Source organism: Vespula vulgaris, chromosome 4 (assembly GCF_905475345.1).
Source record: "Vespula vulgaris chromosome 4, iyVesVulg1.1, whole genome shotgun sequence".
Taxonomy (NCBI): Eukaryota; Metazoa; Arthropoda; class Insecta; order Hymenoptera; family Vespidae; genus Vespula; species Vespula vulgaris.
The window spans coordinates 7083837-7102914 of NC_066589.1; the positions used below are offsets into that span (position 1 = coordinate 7083837).

At 25.9% G+C, this 19078-nt stretch overlaps 2 protein-coding genes across 11 annotated transcripts; both read right to left on the reverse strand.

Annotated features, from left to right (window-relative positions):
* Positions 1-11: 11 nt before the first annotated feature.
* On the reverse strand, positions 12-9794 carry LOC127062911 (sodium leak channel NALCN). Of its 6 annotated transcripts, none has more exons than XM_050991877.1 (29): positions 9502-9794; positions 9139-9272; positions 8885-9070; positions 8582-8805; positions 8225-8499; positions 7860-8107; positions 7377-7766; positions 7074-7265; positions 6851-6988; positions 6572-6778; positions 6272-6468; positions 6076-6198; positions 5805-5978; positions 5563-5742; positions 5138-5390; positions 4872-5039; positions 4586-4794; positions 4400-4520; positions 4176-4309; positions 3912-4077; positions 3502-3696; positions 3205-3422; positions 2897-3120; positions 2648-2784; positions 2419-2555; positions 2167-2323; positions 1883-2044; positions 1639-1813; positions 12-1563 (listed from the first exon to the last, which is right to left on the reverse strand). In XM_050991877.1, the coding sequence occupies exons 2-29, from the start codon at positions 9241-9243 to the stop codon at positions 1388-1390; spliced, it is 5271 nt and encodes a 1756-aa protein (XP_050847834.1). In that variant the 5' UTR covers positions 9244-9272; positions 9502-9794; the 3' UTR covers positions 12-1387. The 6 variants fall into 6 exon arrangements, with proteins under 6 accessions (XP_050847834.1, XP_050847837.1, XP_050847838.1 ...); XM_050991880.1 differs by having other exon boundaries at positions 2173-2323; positions 9502-9793; XM_050991881.1 differs by having other exon boundaries at positions 1919-2044; positions 9502-9791.
* Positions 9795-10287: 493 nt separating this feature from the next.
* LOC127063595 (ATP-binding cassette sub-family C member 5-like) lies at positions 10288-19022 on the reverse strand. Of its 5 annotated transcripts, none has more exons than XM_050993585.1 (25): positions 18769-19022; positions 18243-18531; positions 18044-18184; positions 17755-17913; positions 17526-17673; positions 17216-17449; positions 16956-17129; positions 16723-16870; positions 16498-16646; positions 16162-16272; positions 15385-15495; positions 14422-14567; positions 13828-14277; positions 13621-13747; positions 13403-13548; positions 13192-13313; positions 12943-13130; positions 12527-12803; positions 12271-12424; positions 12032-12160; positions 11688-11964; positions 11437-11602; positions 11167-11350; positions 10896-11088; positions 10288-10834 (listed from the first exon to the last, which is right to left on the reverse strand). In XM_050993585.1, exons 2-25 carry the CDS (start codon positions 18323-18325, stop codon positions 10577-10579), a joined length of 4275 nt encoding a protein of 1424 aa, XP_050849542.1. In that variant the 5' UTR covers positions 18326-18531; positions 18769-19022; the 3' UTR covers positions 10288-10576. The 5 variants fall into 5 exon arrangements, with proteins under 5 accessions (XP_050849542.1, XP_050849543.1, XP_050849545.1 ...); XM_050993586.1 differs by lacking the exon at positions 18769-19022 and adding an exon at positions 18670-18688; XM_050993588.1 differs by lacking the exon at positions 15385-15495 and having other exon boundaries at positions 18769-19021.
* Positions 19023-19078: the final 56 nt, after the last annotated feature.

The following is a 19078-nucleotide window of genomic DNA, read 5'->3' on the forward strand; positions in this document are numbered from 1 at the left end:
TGTAGTCACTTTTGCTTTTATTTACTCTTGTCCATATATATACAATCTATTTTATATATTATGAATTTATTTATTTATTATATATTATTCTCATTTTACATTTATAACAGTTTAAATAAGAACTGGCACTCTTCAGTAATTCTGAATAAATTCTCTATATTATTATTTTTTAATCTTAACATATATAAATTTAATTTTAATTAAAATTTAATTCCAATTCAAATTGTGCTTCTATAGAAATTCCTTTAAACTTTGCATTACATCTATTGTTATAACGAACATTTTGTGCCAATCGCAATTATTGCGACAAAGGTCATAACAATTTATTATTATTGTAATGTTTTTATGGAGAAATATAATTGCGAATAATATTACTATTGTACAAAACTTAATCATTTTTTATGAAAATTGTTAAAAATTTGTAATAAGTGTGGTTTATTCTACAAAGATAAAATTATTCTCATTTTTATATTTTTTTTTAATTCATAAAAATGTACTGTATTGTACTCTCTCTCTCTCTCTTTTTTTCTCATAATTATCTCCTTTAATATTAAATACATTTTAACTATGAATCGATGATTTGTAGTATAAAATCTGTTTTGTATTTTATGTTATATGTATCCAACTTTTATGATACGATTTACAAGATTATCATAAAACAAAAGAACAATTCTTTTTATTATTGTAAACAAAATAAATTCGTAAAACATATTATTGAATAGTAGAAAATATTGATGACTATACATTTCAAACTTGTCATATAAAATGAAATAAAGCTATTGGTGTTACTTCAATAAATTATAAATCTGATGTGGCAGTGATTTCATAGTCTCTTAAAAAAAAATAGAGTATTGCTACTTTAAAAAACGCAAAAACGTGAAGCATTTGAAAAAATACATATATATGAGATTATAGATTAAAATAAATGTTCTATAAAAAGATGAAGTACAATAGTGTATATTATTGCATGCAGTAACCTTAAACATTCAAAAATAAAATTATACATTAATTAGTAAAATTACGTGATACTGATATCAATTCTGCTGTACGTTACAATAGAGAAAAAATCATTTAATATAAAATCTATTATACATACGTATCTTTTTTTAAAATATATAATTTTAAATGCAATATTTGACAAACAATTGTTTGAAAAGATGTATGGGCGTACAAAATCTCCATTAGGACGATTATTTGAAATAGTTAGGCACGTATATCATATTAATTTCATTTTCAATTTTATATAATCTATTGTTTTGTGTGTATGCGCACATACGTGTCCGTATATATGTACGTACGTATGTATGTATGCACGTATGCACGCGCACACATACATGCACGCACGAACGGGTGCGTATGTTTATCTAATATCTCTTTTGTACATCTTCTAATCCTCATCACTGGACTCGCTACTGTAAGCTAACTGTTCTTTCCACCATTCTCGGACTTCAAGCATAACGCTAGAAATTTTAGGAGTACTTAATTTAGTGTTTACAGGTTCTCTCTGCTGCCTATTTTGTTCTGTATTTTCTGTAAGATGCGGTAGATTATTTTTGACTGTTGCTGAAAGTACAAATAAAATTAGAACTATTAAACTATGCCTTAGAATTTTGATAACGTTCAATGAAATTAATTTACGTGGTGGTCTGTTGTTTCTTTTCTTGGATGGAGGAATTTTATCCTTGTCAGATCTTACAGAAGCAGGATCTGATAATGTTGGGACAAGATATTTTCTACCTGATCCACTTCCGATACTATCCGATCTTGGCAATACTACAGGTTTCTTTGATCTGTGACGCAATCCATCTACTTCCTAATAAAATTAATATAATTTATTGTAATTATAAAATATAAATATGTATATATGTATGTGTGTACTTACGCACGCGCGCGCTATTATGTATATAATATAACTCACTTTTCCTTCGTCTTCTTCTTCACGTTCTTTGGTTGTTTCTTTACTTTTAATTTCAATGTATTCTTGTGGAGTTATAGCGGCATCATTTGTAGCACGAAGGCCGGCGATGAGACTATTTTGTTGTTTCTAAAATGCATATTTATATCAGTTTTTTGTATTTATAATTATTTAAAAACATATGATCTTTAATTCAAATTTTACTTTTATATTTAGAACTATACAAATATAAATGAAATTATTTATCATACCCCTACCGCTCTTATCTTCTTTAGACATCCTTCTAACCAAGTTCTAATTGTTTGTTTTGCAACTTCTTCTTCAATAATATATTCAAACTCTTCTCTTGCAAGTAATTCTTCTAACTGAAGTGCTTTTCTAATATCCACAGAACGATAAGATAACATGCTATAAAAATAAATAATACATTATATTTTTCCATTCAGAATGAAATTATCTTATATGATTTTAATATATAAATATGATTATTAAATTAAACATACTTAATAACATCATGAAACGTGACATCTTCTCCATTGTGAAGTCTTTCTAATTCGTAACACATGTATTTGAATAACAGACGATCTTTCTGTGGATCTGTTTCTAATCTTCCTTTCAATAATCGTAAAATAAACTTTACCTATGGGAGATCAAATATCATTATTTATCAGTGTTAATAAATAACGATATACAATATAAAAATTGTTATGTAAACATTTTTAATAAACATACCCTTTTTACTGGTATAACACCTTTCTGATGATTATCTACGACATTCCAAGTATTTTGAAAATTTCTAATATCAGCATAAGAAAGTAATGCATCTTCTTCGTTTGAATAGAATAAAGAAAAATTTTCCATGATAATAGCTGTTAAAAATAATTTGCAATAATTTTATAATATATATTTGTATATTCATTGTATTTGTAATATTTACAAATGAATAATTAAAAAGTAAATATATTTTATATTTAAACATACCTACTAAAAGATTTAGGACGATATAAGTAATAATTACATAAAATGTACAGAAATAAATTAGGGATGCATGAAAATTTCCACAATCTGTCTCCCAATAATTAGCAGCAGGAGTACAGTAAGGTGGCTGAATCATACAGTCATGCATAATTTTATTCCAATCTTCTCCTGTGACAATGCGAAATAGCATAGCAACACCAGTAACGGGCGATTCAAAATTAGCGCGTCTGTAAAATATCAATATATAAATTGATTTATTTTTTAATAATTATACAATTATTATAGATCATTTAAATTTGTCTATATTGTACCTTCCTATTCCTTCTCCATATTTTACTGTTCCAAAAATAATAGTTCCTGCTAGTGCATAGAAGAATACCAAAAGGAACATTCCAAATATAATGAAGAAACTTTTGCAAACAGATACACCAACAGTCAGCATCAACATCTTGAGCGTTGTATGTTTGCCAGTGATTGTAAAGAATCTAAGAATTACAACCATGAAGCCAATAAGATATGATAAATCATTCTGTAAAAGAGAAATTGAATTAATTTGTATGTTATATTTTTAAAACAACAATTATAATAATAAATTTATTTTAATATACCTTCATTGTACAATGAACGATGATCCAAATAACGCCCACGACTGTCACGAGCAAATCATATCTGTTTCTTCTGGACTGCCAATAGCCACGTGGTGTAAAAGCAATGTTTTTCATAACGACTTCTATGAGGAAGATTAGTGTCAGAATCGTGGACACCGTAGCTAGAGCTTCCGTGTGTTTTTCCTCGATTCTCCACTTGAGATAAATAAAATAAAATACAATTAATATAATTACGTTACTTTTACCACGGTCTAATGGTAGCCGGTAAGGAACACATGATTCAAAGCAACAGTCTTTGAGTCCTTAACAGAACCAATAACTTAAATATTTTTTTTTTCACACTTTATAAAATTTCCTTTTTTATAAATAAGAATAATCATTAGCAGAATAACGTTTAAGTTTCAACTCACAGAAACGTATAGCAGACTGCTGTTTATAAGTACCATTACTGCAATGAATCTTTTAAAGTAAATATTTTGTGTAATATCATAAATATATGCTCTAAACTTTTTGCCATCAGGCCGTGGTGGTAAATGTAAGGGTTGGGCAATCTTCAATCGTTTTTTTAAATCACACCTAAAAGATATAGTACGAACTTAATATTTCAAAAAAAGAAAAAAAACAAAAGAAAAAAAAGAAAAAAAAGCGTTACAAACATGCGAAATTACACTCACCATCTTCTTTGATCAACTGTTAATAAAGCTGTACCTTTATTTTCAGAATAATTTGCTATAACAACGCCCACAAAGAGAGTTAAACCAATCATACAACCAAGGAAGATATAAATATGAATATAGATAGCATGTACCTAAATGATGTATATATAATTACTTTAGTTGGCTGATATTTAGTTTGCAATATAATTTTTCTCCTATTAAGTCAAAAATGATAAACTTACTGGGCTAAGAGCTTTAATTAAGACATCTCTGACATCAAGCCAACCTTTAAAAGAAAGTACTTCAAAAAGAGCCATCATAGCATCGCCTATATTATCAAAATTAAATCTTCTTGGATTTGCCCTAAAATACAATATAAAAATTTTGATCATAATATTTAACAATTAATGTTATATATTAAAGCTTACCATACACGAGGTACTAATATGGATGGATAACTTTCATTCTTTCCTGGTCTTAATTTCATTTTTGTTACGAAAACTCTTCTCATGAATACTCCTACACAATTTTCTCGTTTCAAAATAGTAGGATCATTACAACGTGCCAACCTACCACCATAAAGTTGGACACCATAACTTGCAAATATAAACATGAGCAATATTAATAAAGTAGATACCTAGAAAGTTTTACAATATTAGAAGACATAACTTAAAAATTTAAGGATAATTAAAACTATTTAATTTAATTATGTACCAGTAATATTTCCTTGAAACCTCTACATAACTCATAAACAACTTTTCTCATATGTGGCACAAGAGTAAATATTCTTAAAGGTCTGACACAGCGTAAAATCATAAGCAATTGAGCACCAGAATTTGGAGGTACACTTCTGGGCATCCAACATAAAAATACAAGGCTTACCTGAAAAAAATATATATAAATTATGATTAGAAAAAACATATATGATTTTTTTTATAATCAAACAATTGATCATATTATTTAAAAAAAAAAAAACTTACAACATAAATGAAAACATCAAGAACTGAAGCGACGTCTTTGATATAAGCTTTTGGTGTAAAGAATAAGCCGTCCGCTAATATTTTCAAAGCTAATTCTATGCTCATGAATATAACAAAACCATATTCGGCTATTTGTAGTGCTGGAATTTCCATTACACGATATCGAGGAGTTTCAAACATCATAGAAATACAAGATAAAGTTGTTGCACATATCATTACCCAATCGAGATATGTAACTAATCCTAGAAAATTGCTGAAAAAATATGATAAATTATTTACAATTTTTTAATTATATATATATGAAATTATATTTTAAATTATTCTAATATAATTTTTAATTATTCATATTATATATGAAATTATATAGGTATAAAATTGAACAATAGTAAATAAATGTAAAAAATAATGACCAAAATTATACTTACTGTAAACTTTTATATTGTACTTTTCTTTCTTTCCCTGTCAAAGGATCTTTTAATCTTGCATCATATCTTGCATAAACTAACAATTGACAAATTTTACGGAATTTACTTTCACGTGGTACTGTGAAAAGTGGTGTATCAAAGAATGGATGATTTTCTCGTAAATCATCTTCCCGTTGATTTCTATTCAAAACAATTCAATTATTAAAAAAATCATATTGATAAATATAATCAATATTTATTACCTTCTCATTTCTGCTTGTTGTCTTTTTGCTTGCAATAGTTTAATATCTAAATCATGTGGTCTACTTCGAGATGAGCTAACTCTATTTATTCCTCCTATATCTCCATTTTCCATAAGATGTTCATAAGTTTGCTTCAATTTAATTGATCCACTCCGAACACTTCTCCTTATAGATCTGTCAGTAAGATAATTTTTTTAAATTTATATAAATTTTTTTCGTTATATAATATTAATTTCATTAAAATATATTCATATTATTATTGTTATTTTACTTTTTTTGATCAATGCGGAGTTGCTTAGCACTGCTAACTGTACCCTGAGGCTTTAAAAGTCCTTTTCCTGGAACTGGTATCATTGCAGAATCTCCCAATAGAAGCCTCTGATTATTTGAATCACTGTACAATTTTATAATTATAGAGAACATATTACAAGATAAAATGCGAATTTAAATAAAATGTATACATTTACTTTATTATATAAATAACAGCTGCTTTTTTCAAGCTGGTAACAACATTCCTTACTTTTGGTGGATTATTCAATATTTTAACAGGACGTTGTTTTCTATATATTATTTTCGAATCAAAAGTCTCATTTATCTTCTTTGTACCTTCATTCTCATCATCTTCTACTTCTAATACGAACTGCCGCATAAAGCTTTCACGAACCTAATAAAAATTAACAATATCTGTTATATAATTATATTAATATATTTAAACAGAATAGATACAAATTTCATCTAGAATAGATAAAAATATAAATTTTTTTTACTTTTGGAAGATTGAAGTCTGATGGTACTTTGTGCAAACAAGTCATTTGTGGACTATCAGGAAATTTTTCAAAAATTCTCAATCTAAATGGCAGAGTCTCCTTTATTTCTGCACTTTGTTCACGAAATTTCAATTGCTTCAATTTTTTTATGTCTTCATCCAATTCAAGATTATCCAAAATTACAGCAACAAAAAGGCTTAAGACAATCTACAAAGAAATTAGTTAAAAATTAAATATATATTTACAACAATACTTAACTTTCTATAGCAATAATATTACCAATGTGACAAAAAGATGATATAAAATAAAATACACAGCAACAAATGGTGCCATAGTCTCATGTGTTCTTAACATAGTTTCATCCATAACATCAACCCAAGCTTCTTGAGTAAGTATTTGAAACATAGACATAAAGGCCTGAGAAAAATAACCGATATAAATCATTAAATAATAAATCTTTGCGCAATTAATAATTATTATAATATAATTTTGTTCTTTTTACCTCAGGAAATGTTTCAAATTTAGTAAAGTCACATAAAAAACAAAATAGTTGCATAGAAATACTGGAAGATATCACCAACAGGCACATGGTGAAGATGATAAGACTACCTAATTTTTTTCCAGGTCCAAATATCTTATACACAAAATCTTCTAACATTGGAGATGCTTTAATTAATCTAACCACTCTAAGAACCTGTTAAAAAAAGTATCTAATAAAAAGTAATCTATTTTTTCTTTTTTATTATTTTCAATGTGTATTATTTTATATGTGTGCTTATTATGAAAATGGGATAGATATAAAGACCTGGAAATAAGTGAATGCAGAAAGATAGAAGACTGGAATGATGTGAATAGTCGTGCCAATTGCAAGCAACAGTTCAAATTTGTGGATAGAGTGCTTGTAGTAACTTCGAAAACCAAGGCACCAAATTTTGAATAAAGTTTCTAAATCCAAAAAGATTGTAAAAGCAATTTCAGCATAATAATAATTATCATAATAAGTGTGCCTTGGCTTCTCATCATGTTTGAAACTCATTGTTGCTGTGGTTATACCATTTGATAATATGATACACATTACGACCATACGAAAATGTGGTGATCTAAGAATTGCATGACAAATTGGTGATGCTAATCCTCCATGTTTATTTTCGTCCAAAGTTACCAATTTCCAACCATTATCATCACCAGTTAAAATCTAAAAAGATATTAATTTGGTTATAATTTATAATATAATTATAATATATATATACACGTATATTAATTAGTAAATTATAGATTTTTAAATGACCTGTGATGCTGAACTATTGCTGATATGTCCTCTCACACCCCACATTTGTTGAAATTGCACTCTAATTTCATTAAAAGTTTCAGTAATAACAGCAATAAAAACATTTTTAACTAGCCAAGCAAGAAAGAATATCATAGTACTAAAGTAAAGTACAGCACGCCAAGCAGGCAAACTATCAATTGCACGATACATGATAAAAACCCATCCTTCTTGGGAAGCAGCTTGATATACTGTGAAAATGCTAGTAGCTATAACAAAATTTATATGAATTAATAATATAAATATTTATTACCGTAAATATAAAAAAAATTTACTTTTATTATAATGAATTGAAAAATTATTTAACATTAATCACAATATATTACCAAATTCATCAAAGCCATTAAAACCCATAATGTATTTTGATAACTCCAGTTTCATACACATCATTCCTTCAGGGCATTGGTATCCTGATTCTGGATCAGTAGAACAAAAGGTATCAGGTATAGCCAAACTATTTATGGTAATATGATGTGGATCTGTAGTGTTCAAAACGCAATGATTTTTAAGTTCACCAAAGAATTGAACACCAAGTAGACCATATAGAGACATAAAAAAAAGGAAGAAAAGAGTTACATTGTAAATTTGTTGACTTGAACGTCTGTAAAGAAAAAATGTTATCTTTGTATTTGTTTTGTATTTGTACTTAAAATAATTCTTTACTATTTTTATAATTTCCTTACTTGAAGATTTGATTAATTCTAGCTTTGGGCATGGAAAATTTAAGGAAAACACGAAGAAAGCGTATCATAATCAATGGTCTTGGTGCACGTACAATAGATATATAACTGAATTTCCCAACAAAGTCAAGCATTTCAAACATATGTAATATAACTGAAAGCCAAAGAAAAATCACCATACTGGCATCAAATTGACACCAGTGATCCTTTAAATAAGACTTCTCTCTCTGGAATTATTCATATAATTTTTTATATTAGAACTGTTAAATCTTATAACTTTTTTTTATGTATAAATAAATAATCTACCTTCAATATTCCACGAATATACATTTTGGCTATCATTTCAGCAGTAAACAGGAAAGTAATTATTAAATCAGTAACAAATGTAATATATTGCAGAGATGGAACTTTCTCAAAAGTTTTTGGTGTGTTCAAACAAACTGAAGCCAATGATATCAATGCACACGACCGCATCAGTCTTCTTACCCATAACTATAAAAAAATGTAGTTAATTTAAGATCTATTTTATTAACGTATTTTATCCAATTATTTGTTTTTACCTTATTAACCCATTCTATATCAGTGCTCTCATTGAGGGACTCCTCCGGACCATAATCAGCCAGGACGGGTTCCCCTTTGAGGCTCTGCTTCCGCCCCAGCATCATAATTGGTATTATATTCGCAATGGTGATGCCTAAAAATAAATGAATGATATTATACCTATAACGTATCTATATATGTTAAAATCATAGTAATATATAACGGATTATCATTTATGTGTACATTATATACTCTGCAATTATGTTCAAGCGTTTATTAAAAACTGATTTATTTGTTTATATTCCTTAATATATTTACACATCAATTGATATTCAAATAATTCCCTATATAAAATGAATCTGGTTGTCAACTTTTTCACGCACCTTTCTTTTGGCAGTTCGGATAATGACAGCACTGCCTTTACGGCATTTTATATAGACTACATTTCAATATTAATAAACAACAAAAAAAATATTAACGTTTAATAAACATTTTAATATTAACAAATTGTCGATCTAATGAACATTTTTCAGCTGCGATCAGCTTTTTTCAGACAGCTGAATACTTCGCGGCGAGCATGAGCAGATCCATTTTCTTGAGAACTAATCAATATTCCAAAATTTGTTATCAACGGAACTTAATCATTTTATAAATGTTCTTTATTATTTCATTACTTTATTTTCTATAATATATATAGATCTATATAACAATTTTTCTTTTTTTATAAAATTCTTTTGTTTACTTCACATACATAAATGAAATTTTTTCCGTTTCTACGAAAGAGTAAAAATATAGTTCATTATGTATATAAATTTTTATTATACATTTTTAAAAATTTTATGTGAATAAAAACTGAATAATTCTTCTTACCTCTAAAAAAGAAATTATTTATAAATATTAATGTTAAGAAAAGAACTATAAATTATTGGTTATAGTCTTAAAATAATGAATACATTATATAATCATTATTATTACTCGATATTATTATTAATATATCGATTATAAATATATTATATTAATTGCATCTTTTTTTGTTGTAAACAATTACATCTATATAATCTATAATTATGATACATAAAAACTAAGCATTGAAGGTATTATATATATTAAACATAAAAATAAAGATCTTTATACAATGAATATATAAAATTAATATAATGCTAATCATATTTCTTTTATTTTATACTTTTTATTAATTATGTATATGAAATTAAAATTATTATTTCAAATACTTCTGGCGAGTATTACAATTATTATTCTCTTATTAAAAGATTAGTAGTTGTAAAATATAAGTTGAGATAAAATTATATAAGTTATAATATTATATAAAATTAATAAACAAAATATTTTTTATATATTAATAATTTTAAAGAAATGGCAGTACTGTCTGCAACTTTTTTTTCTGGTTTATTTTCATAGTTTTTTTTTCGAATAAAATATTAAGGAATTGATTGCAGATTATTTAACTGTTTTCCTCATAACAGCCGTCATTTTAGAAAATTCAGAATTTGGATTCGAGAGAAGATTAGTCGTTGTATCGAATTCGAGAATAGATCCATTTTTCATGACAAGAATTTTGTCATATTTCATAATAGTTTGTAAACGATGTGCGATAGTTAAAACAGTACATTCTACAAATTCATTTTGTATTGTATCTTGAATAGCTGTTTCGGTTTCTGGATCGACTGCTGCAGTTGCTTCATCCAAAATCAATATCTATAATATAAAATATATATAATATAAAATAAAATGAATTATTTTTAGTTGATTATCTTACTTTGCTATTGCGTAAAAGTGCTCTTGTTAAACAAAGAAGTTGTTTTTCTCCAACACTGAAATTATTTCCACCACTTTCTACAAACGCTTCAAGTTGACCATTCATTAATTTTACTTTTTCTTTAAGTTGACTTTTCTCAAGAGCACTCCAAATTTCAAGGTCAGTATATTTTTTAAATGGATCCAAATTAGATCTACTCAAAAATTAAAATGCCTCATTAATTATTTTATACATATAAAATTGTGTATTTGTGTATTATCTGTATTTTTACCGTATTGTTCCACTAAATAATACTGGATCCTGTGGTATAATAGAAAGTTTACTTCTCAATAAGTGTAGTTCTATTTTTGATATATCTACACCATCAATTTTTATTACTCCTCCACAAAGTTCAACCAGTCGAAATAAGGCTACTGTTAAAGAACTTTTTCCAGAACCTGTTCTACCTACAATTCCTAAAATACAAATGATATAATAAAAAAAAATATAAAATAATATATCACATTAGCAAAAATATATTTAAAAATACCTAAAATCTTACCTAGTTTTTCTCCAGTTTTAACAGTAAATGAAATATTGATTAATACAAGTGGTAATTCTTTTCTATATTTCATTTGAACATTTTTAAATTGTATTTTACCAGAACTAGGCCAATTTTCATCTAATTTAATTAATGATTCTTTGGGAGTATCTTCCTTTTCTAAATTCTAAATGTATAGAATGATTATCACTATGTATTATCACTATGAGTTATTTTGATAAACAGTGGTAAGCAAAAATTATATTACATACCTTAAGGTAATAATTTATTCTCTCCATACTTATAAAACGTACTTCAGTCTCTGACATTAACCTGACAGTGTATTGAAAAACACCTGAGATTTGAGTAGCATATGCCATGGCAAGACCAGCAAGTGCAGCAGGTATTTTGCCTTTTAAAAAGATAATTAAGAATGCTGTGATAGAACAACAAGCAATTGCTAAACTATCCAGTCTCACAGCAGACCAACGCATTGCTGCATTACACATGTAAGTGCATAAATTATTGAGATCCAATAATTCTTCAAACCTATGTAAAAAAATAATATATTGTAGATATTTTTATTTAATCTTATAATATCTAAAAAAATACTTACTTCTTTATAAAATTCTTTTCTTTTTTGAAAGCATGAATAGTATGCAAACCTTGAACAGTAGTTGTTACAAAGCTCAGAACAGGTGAGCGTGAAGTACTTTCCATTCTTTTGAAATCTCTCATTGCAACTCTACAATGTTCATAAATCAATGACATTTTAATAACATTTATATTATCAACAGCACATAATATTTTAATTTTTTTATAAATTGAAAATGACAAATATTGTATTGGATTCACCTGAACATTTTGCTGACCAAAAAAAACACTGTGCCAAGAATAATTAAAGGTATAGAAAACCAAGGAAGAACAAAACATATAAAGAAAATAGCAACTATACAAGTGAAAATATTTTGTATCATATATTCCACTGCCAATGGTAAATAATTGTCCACTATAAATGAGGAAATAAATTAAAATAATTTTATATTATATGATTATTTTTTAAATTATATTAGATTTATAAAAATATATGTGTATGTATTTTAGTATATACCTTCATCTATATCTCGACTGAAAATATTTTGTATTCTACCACTTGGAGTGGTTTCAAAAAACTTCAGAGGAGATGAAATTATATTTTTGAAAACAGAATTATGTACTCTTGTTGAAGCACGTATTGTAGCATATGTTATTACTAAACCTCGGACAAGGCTTGTCATAATTATAAAACCAATACATGTAGCATAAATATTTTGATAATATGTGAAATTTGGATTGTCAATTATGTTATCTGATAAAAGAGTACCATTGCTACCAGGAACAGTTGCATTCTTAAAAATATAAAAAAAAAGGAAAAGCATTTTATCAAAATTTTACTTCTTAATTTATTTTCTATTATTTTGAATTATATAAGATTATATTTCATGTTATACATTTCTATTCAGTAATTTTTATTAAAAACCTACTTACTCCACCACCTGCTTTGATCCATACAACAAGCCACCATGAACTAAATGCCATACTTCCTACATTTGAAAATAATATACAAAATACTAAAAGAGCCATTAAATATCCACCAGCAGCTTTTATATATGCATGATACGTTTGCATTTTTACAGATCCAGTTTCAACTTTATCTTGTAATGTTAAAGTTGTTCCTACAGAGATGAAATAGTTAATTATTTATTTTAGAGGATATAAAAGATAATTTATTATTACCTCCACTATGAATTTTTTTTGAATTTTCTTCATCTTGCTTCTCCTGAGAATTAATAAGTTCAATATTTGGTTCAGAATTAATATTATTTTCATCCTTATTTATTATTTGTCCATATTGTTCTCTATAAAATAATAAAAACTAATATAAATAGTAATATAAAGCAAAAAGTATGTAATATACTAAGATAATAATTGTATTAAAATAACAAACCCATTTAACTTATGTTTAGATTGTTGCAACATATTATTTACTATTATTGCATACTCCCTATCTAACTGCATAAGTTCCATATGCGTCCCGTGTTCGGAAATTGTTCCATTTTGAAGTAGATAAATTTGGTCGCAACATTCCAAAAACTATATAAAATAAAATCTGCCAAAAAACCAGCCTGTGATAAAACTATTATTTTATTATTTCTTTAAAAATACCTGAATTTGATGAGTAACAAGAATAACAGTTTTTTCTTTCAAAGCATCAAGAATCAATTTCTTAAAAATATAATGTCCAACATGTGTATCTACTGCGCTCAGAGGATCATCTAGACAATAAATATCCCTAGAAAATTTTTAATTGTTAATTGATTAGAATGAAAGACGAATATTTAAAAGCAAAAGAAATTAAATTGTGAAGTCTACCGATTGGCATAAAATGCTCGGGCAAGTGCAACTCTTTGTTTTTGGCCTCCTGATAAATTTATACCTCTTTCACCAATTTCAGTTTCATCTCCTCCTGGTAACATGTTTAGATCATCCTTTAAACTACATACTGTTAGTGCTTGATAATAACGTTTAGCATCAAACTGTTCTCCGAAAAGAATATTCTCTTTAAGGGTTGAATTAATTATCCATGCTTGTTGACTGACATATGCACAAGAGCCTTCTCTTGAAAGTTGTCCTTTTATTATTTGTAATTGACCCAATATTGCAAGCAAAAGACTAGATTTTCCACTGCCTACTTGGCCACAAATTCCAATTAATTTGCCTTTAGGTGCACCAAATGTTATATTTGTAAGTATTTGGACATACATGTTCTCTTCAGAATATTTAAGTTCTTCAAGTTCTGTTGTATTGGCATCTGAATCTTTTCTAAAATATGAGAAATATAAGAACATTAAATAAAAAGAAATTAATATTTTTGATGTTGTAGTATTATTAGAGTAAGTTATAATTATAAAAATATTTTTTTTTTTTTTTGTTAAAACAAGATTTTTTATTAATATCCTTACTCACATTTTTTTGTTTTTTGATTTGTTCAATAGATTAGTTTGTTCTTTAGAATTATCAAGAACAAATGTTGCATTAGCAATTGCTATTGATTGTGATTTCATAATAGGTCTTGATATACAAATATTGCCTTTGTCCAATAACATAATTTTCTGTACGAATTTAATAATACATTAATCTATCTATACACATATGTATGATAATGTTATAATATATACATATTTTTAATATTTAATCACATTCACATAAGCACACATAATATAATACAGCATTATTATTTACAAATTTTGCAGTATCTCCATCAGTTTTGTTTCTTCTTATTTATGAGTTTTTAAAATAATATTATCAATAATATCTTTTTTAACTGCAAAAAGAAAAAATAAAATACGAAGTAGAGAAAAAGAAATTTCATTATACAAACATACAACAAAATTGTTTTCAAAATCTACAGTCAATAATAAATTAATTATAATAGCATGCCATTAAATTACTATTGGTAACATGTTCCAAAATTTAATTGTAATATCTTACTTATTTACAAATTATTCTTATAAAACAAACAAATAGTGCTAATTATGATATAAAAAATAAATTTTTTTTGATAAGAAAAATTTAGAATTCAAAGTAACATTGCAAAAGCATATTAATAATTAAACTGACTTTTAGAATATATCAATACCTCTTTTTTCTAATATAGAATGCAGAATAAAATTGTATAACTTATAAGACATAAATGTATTCAAAATGTTAGTATATATTATGCAATATTAAAATATTTATACATTCCAACTAAAAAAATTTATCACTCATAATTATAAGCATATATTATATAAAAGAAATATAAATAGTTAACGTAACATGCATTTGTTAGTATTTAGTAAAGTGTTATTTATTTAATTAATATTATTAATATGGCAATAAAGTATCAATAAAAATATAAAAGTAATATAAAAACATAGAAATAAACACCTTTAATCTGTTGAAAGTTATCTTTGATGCAATAATATTAATTATAGCCACTTGCAAAAACATGAAACTAGTACGAATTTGAGCATTGAGCAATGATACAAAGGGAAATACCTGAAAAAGCAATGCAGTTCAACACAAATATTTCTACTAATTATTTTTATAGTTTAGTTAAATAGCAATGTATTATATAATTTTAATAGTCTATTTTTGTAATTATTATATATGTGTCTTTTTTTACATATACATTAAGGCTATATACAAGATAAATAGAAAGCAATTATATTACACTTTTGCAGAACATTTTTTTCCTTTATCTATTTAATCCATAACCCATTACTAAAAGCTTTCCCATATATAGCTAAAGTTCCATTTACATATTATTATTAGATATAATTCATGTGTATAGTTCAATATATTGGGATATATAATTATTTTGATCATGGAGCTTTTTACATTTTGCTTTTTTATACTTATAATTTTTTTGCTATTATTTAATAGAAAATTACATGTATTAGATATTTATGACAATCTGTAATAATGGACAACTATACTTGTAACACAATAAATATAAAACGTATTTAAATCTAAGAATACTTAATATGAAGAGCAGAATTATCAATTTTAAAAACTACAGAATTGTTAGTATATTGGTTAAATTATTATTTAAAATAAAATTGCACATAAAATACACAAAAATTTTTCTCTTAATAATATGTATAGAAAATATTACATGTTATACTATATAAACTATAACAGTTTAAAATTTAAAAAAAAAACCTGAAATCTTCTAAGGGCTATATGAGCACTGATAATGTATCGTGTAGAATCCTTAAGTGCAACAAGTACCAGTCTCAGCTGGTTCCAAAATAAAGATGCGATAGGAAAAGCCTGTAATATGTTCTTTAATAAGTGCAACACTATTTATCATTGCATATAAAATATAATATTAAGATTTATAAAAATGGCTTATGTTTTGTAATGTGAGTCAAATTAATGTATAATATGTATTATGTAATATAACATTTTCTTAAACTTCTTATTATCTTTCTCTTCTGTTTAATGCATACAAATAAATTTTTTATAGTTACATCACATTAATAAGATAATACATACCTGTGCAGCTGTTAAATTAAATCCTCCAGAGACATGAGCCAAAAAAGTAATAATAGCAGAGATAATAGGCACAGCAGGTGTCAATGAAACACTAAGACTTTGGAAATATGCTATTTTATGTAGCCAATTTTTCTCTGTTTTACGTATATCTGAAAAGTAAAAAATTTACTGATTGTATGAATTAATATATAATCTTATACCTTTCGTTGATTAGTTAATAATTACTAAGAAGTTTTCGGCAAAAATAATTCTCCCATGAATACATTTTGATCATCTTTATAGTTTCAAGAATTTCATTCATTAATTTCACACGAATATCAGTAATTTTTACTGCCTTACTTCGTAAATAACCATTTAAACGTGAAAGTAGATACTGAAATAGAACACAGTTTATATTATTAAATATTTATATATAATTTAAAACATAAAAATTTATTTATTATACTTTATTTTTTTACCTGTATAGGGTAAAATAAAAGAAATGCTACCATGCCCAAAAGAGCCATAGGACTGAAGAACTGCAATATGTAAATAATACTACAAATAATAATAATAGGACTGCTAACAATCATTGGACCATATAAGATTACATCAAATAATCTTTGACTGTCATTGGAAAATAAATTCACTAGCTAGGATAGAGAAAAAGATTTATAAAAATTATATATTAAAAAGTAATAATCAAATAAATAAAATAAAAATTTTGAATAAATCATACTTCTCCTATATTTATGCTTCCAACATTGTTTAATCCAATAATTTTTTTATACAATAAAGCAGTACAAGATGATTTCAGTCTTAATGCTGTTCTATAATTAACAATCCAAGTCAATGTAAGAAATATTGTTCTTGAAAAATCACACAATGTTAATAATAATGCCCACTTTATTCCATCCCAAATGGTTCCTTCTGGGGATTGTATATATTCTAAAATATTTCTCATTAATATTGCCTACAAATAAATTCTTATAGTATAAATACATGAAAAAGTAAGACAAAGTAAATAAATGAAAAAAAATTTAACATACAGGGCTTATAAAACCAAAAATTACTGAGCAAGATAAAAGAACACAACTGACGAATACTCTTGTGCGTACAAATTTCCATACAACCATAGAAAATGATGCATTATTAGGACCATTTCTATGTAATTCTTCTTGCCATAGGTTTTCTAATCTAAAAGAATTTATATTTCTAAACAATGATATAAAATTTCACACAAGACATTTTCCTAAATAAATAATTATAATTTTTTACCTTTGTAAATTATAAATACAACTATCATAGGGTGAAATTAATGGAAGATCTGATAATAAAATACCCTTTTTGTATGCTTTCCATAAATATCTTGTCATCCATGTAACAAACATATAAGAAAATAACCCAGCGGTATCTCCTGGCATGGCTTCTTTATCACTAAAAAAATATTTGTTATATAATTGTTCCTTACGTAAGTTACTATAGTTATTATATTTACAAATATTATATTATATGATTATATACAAGTAAATACTTTCATAGAAACATATTTTGTAAAAATACATACGTTGTTTTAGGACGCATAGGTATTAAATTCTGCATTGCATGATTATAGCGTATAATTCCTAAACCAGGAGTATATTCCATATTATGTTTATGTGTATTTATTGGTAGAAAAAAATTTGGTCCATCGTTACCAGATGCTTGACTAAAAAAAGATATAAACATTTATTTTCATAATGTAAACAAAGATATTTGTGCTTTACCTCTTATCAGCTTTATTCAGATAGTTTGTATTTTTTTCAATAGTCTCAGTAACAATATTTATTTCACTTGTGTCTTCAACCATTGTTCTTCTTATAAATTACTTTCAAATTGTAAAAAAATATTTATTGTATTTGAATATATTAATATATTTAAAATGATTTTTGTCTTGTTTCTTTCATTCGAAGCACAAAGCATCTCGCGGAATACTATAAAATACTTTTATGACGTTTATAGATTCACTGAGATTTTCACATCATGTCACTGATAACGTGCGAATTCTAATCTTTCCTAATCAAAAAAACAAAAAGACAAGGTTAAATACATATAGAACACTTATTTCATACTTTAATATTTCATACTAAATCGTGTCATACAAATAAAATGCAATAAATGAAATAAATTAAGTAGATCTTTTGTTTCCTTAACCTTATTTCGTATAAAAAATAACAATATTTTAATAGATCCGTGTTCCACTTTTTTAACACAGATATTGTTATATTATGGATAAGTATTTTACTTCCTTACCTTTTAAAGTAATCATGATTTAATTGACCGCAATTGTGAGTATGATATCTGACATACGTTAATCGCATGACGTTGCTGTCACATTGTATCACATCAGATCATTACCATAAAATAATTATACAAAATATTAAGCTGCGGTTATAAAATAAGTGCTATGCATTTAAAAGTGTTTATATATGTATGTATGTATTTATTTATAATGAAATAATATTAATCATCGTATATATGGAAATAAATGATTAGTATACACATTTTTAAATATTTACATATAGAGAAACAATACACACATATTTAAACGATAAGTATTTAA

Bases quoted from the DNA above. Each gene is read 5' to 3' on its own strand.
- LOC127062911 (XM_050991877.1), bottom strand. From the start codon at position 9,243: ATGATGCTGGGGCGGAAGCAGAGCCTCAAAGGGGAACCCGTCCTGGCT. The intron at 8,500-8,581 runs GTAAGGAAATTA...TTTTCTTTACAG, and splicing joins AGAATTAATCAAATCTTCAA to ACGTTCAAGTCAACAAATTT. The intron at 3,697-3,911 runs GTGAGTTGAAAC...ATTTATCTCAAG, and splicing joins GCAGTCTGCTATACGTTTCT to TGGAGAATCGAGGAAAAACA.
- LOC127063595 (XM_050993585.1), bottom strand. From the start codon at position 18,325: ATGGTTGAAGACACAAGTGAAATAAATATTGTTACTGAGACTATTGAA. The intron at 18,185-18,242 runs GTAAAGCACAAA...ATCTTTTTTTAG, and splicing joins CTGAATAAAGCTGATAAGAG to TCAAGCATCTGGTAACGATG. The intron at 11,603-11,687 runs GTATGTAATATA...CTATACATTTAG, and splicing joins GAATAAATTATTACCTTAAG to AATTTAGAAAAGGAAGATAC.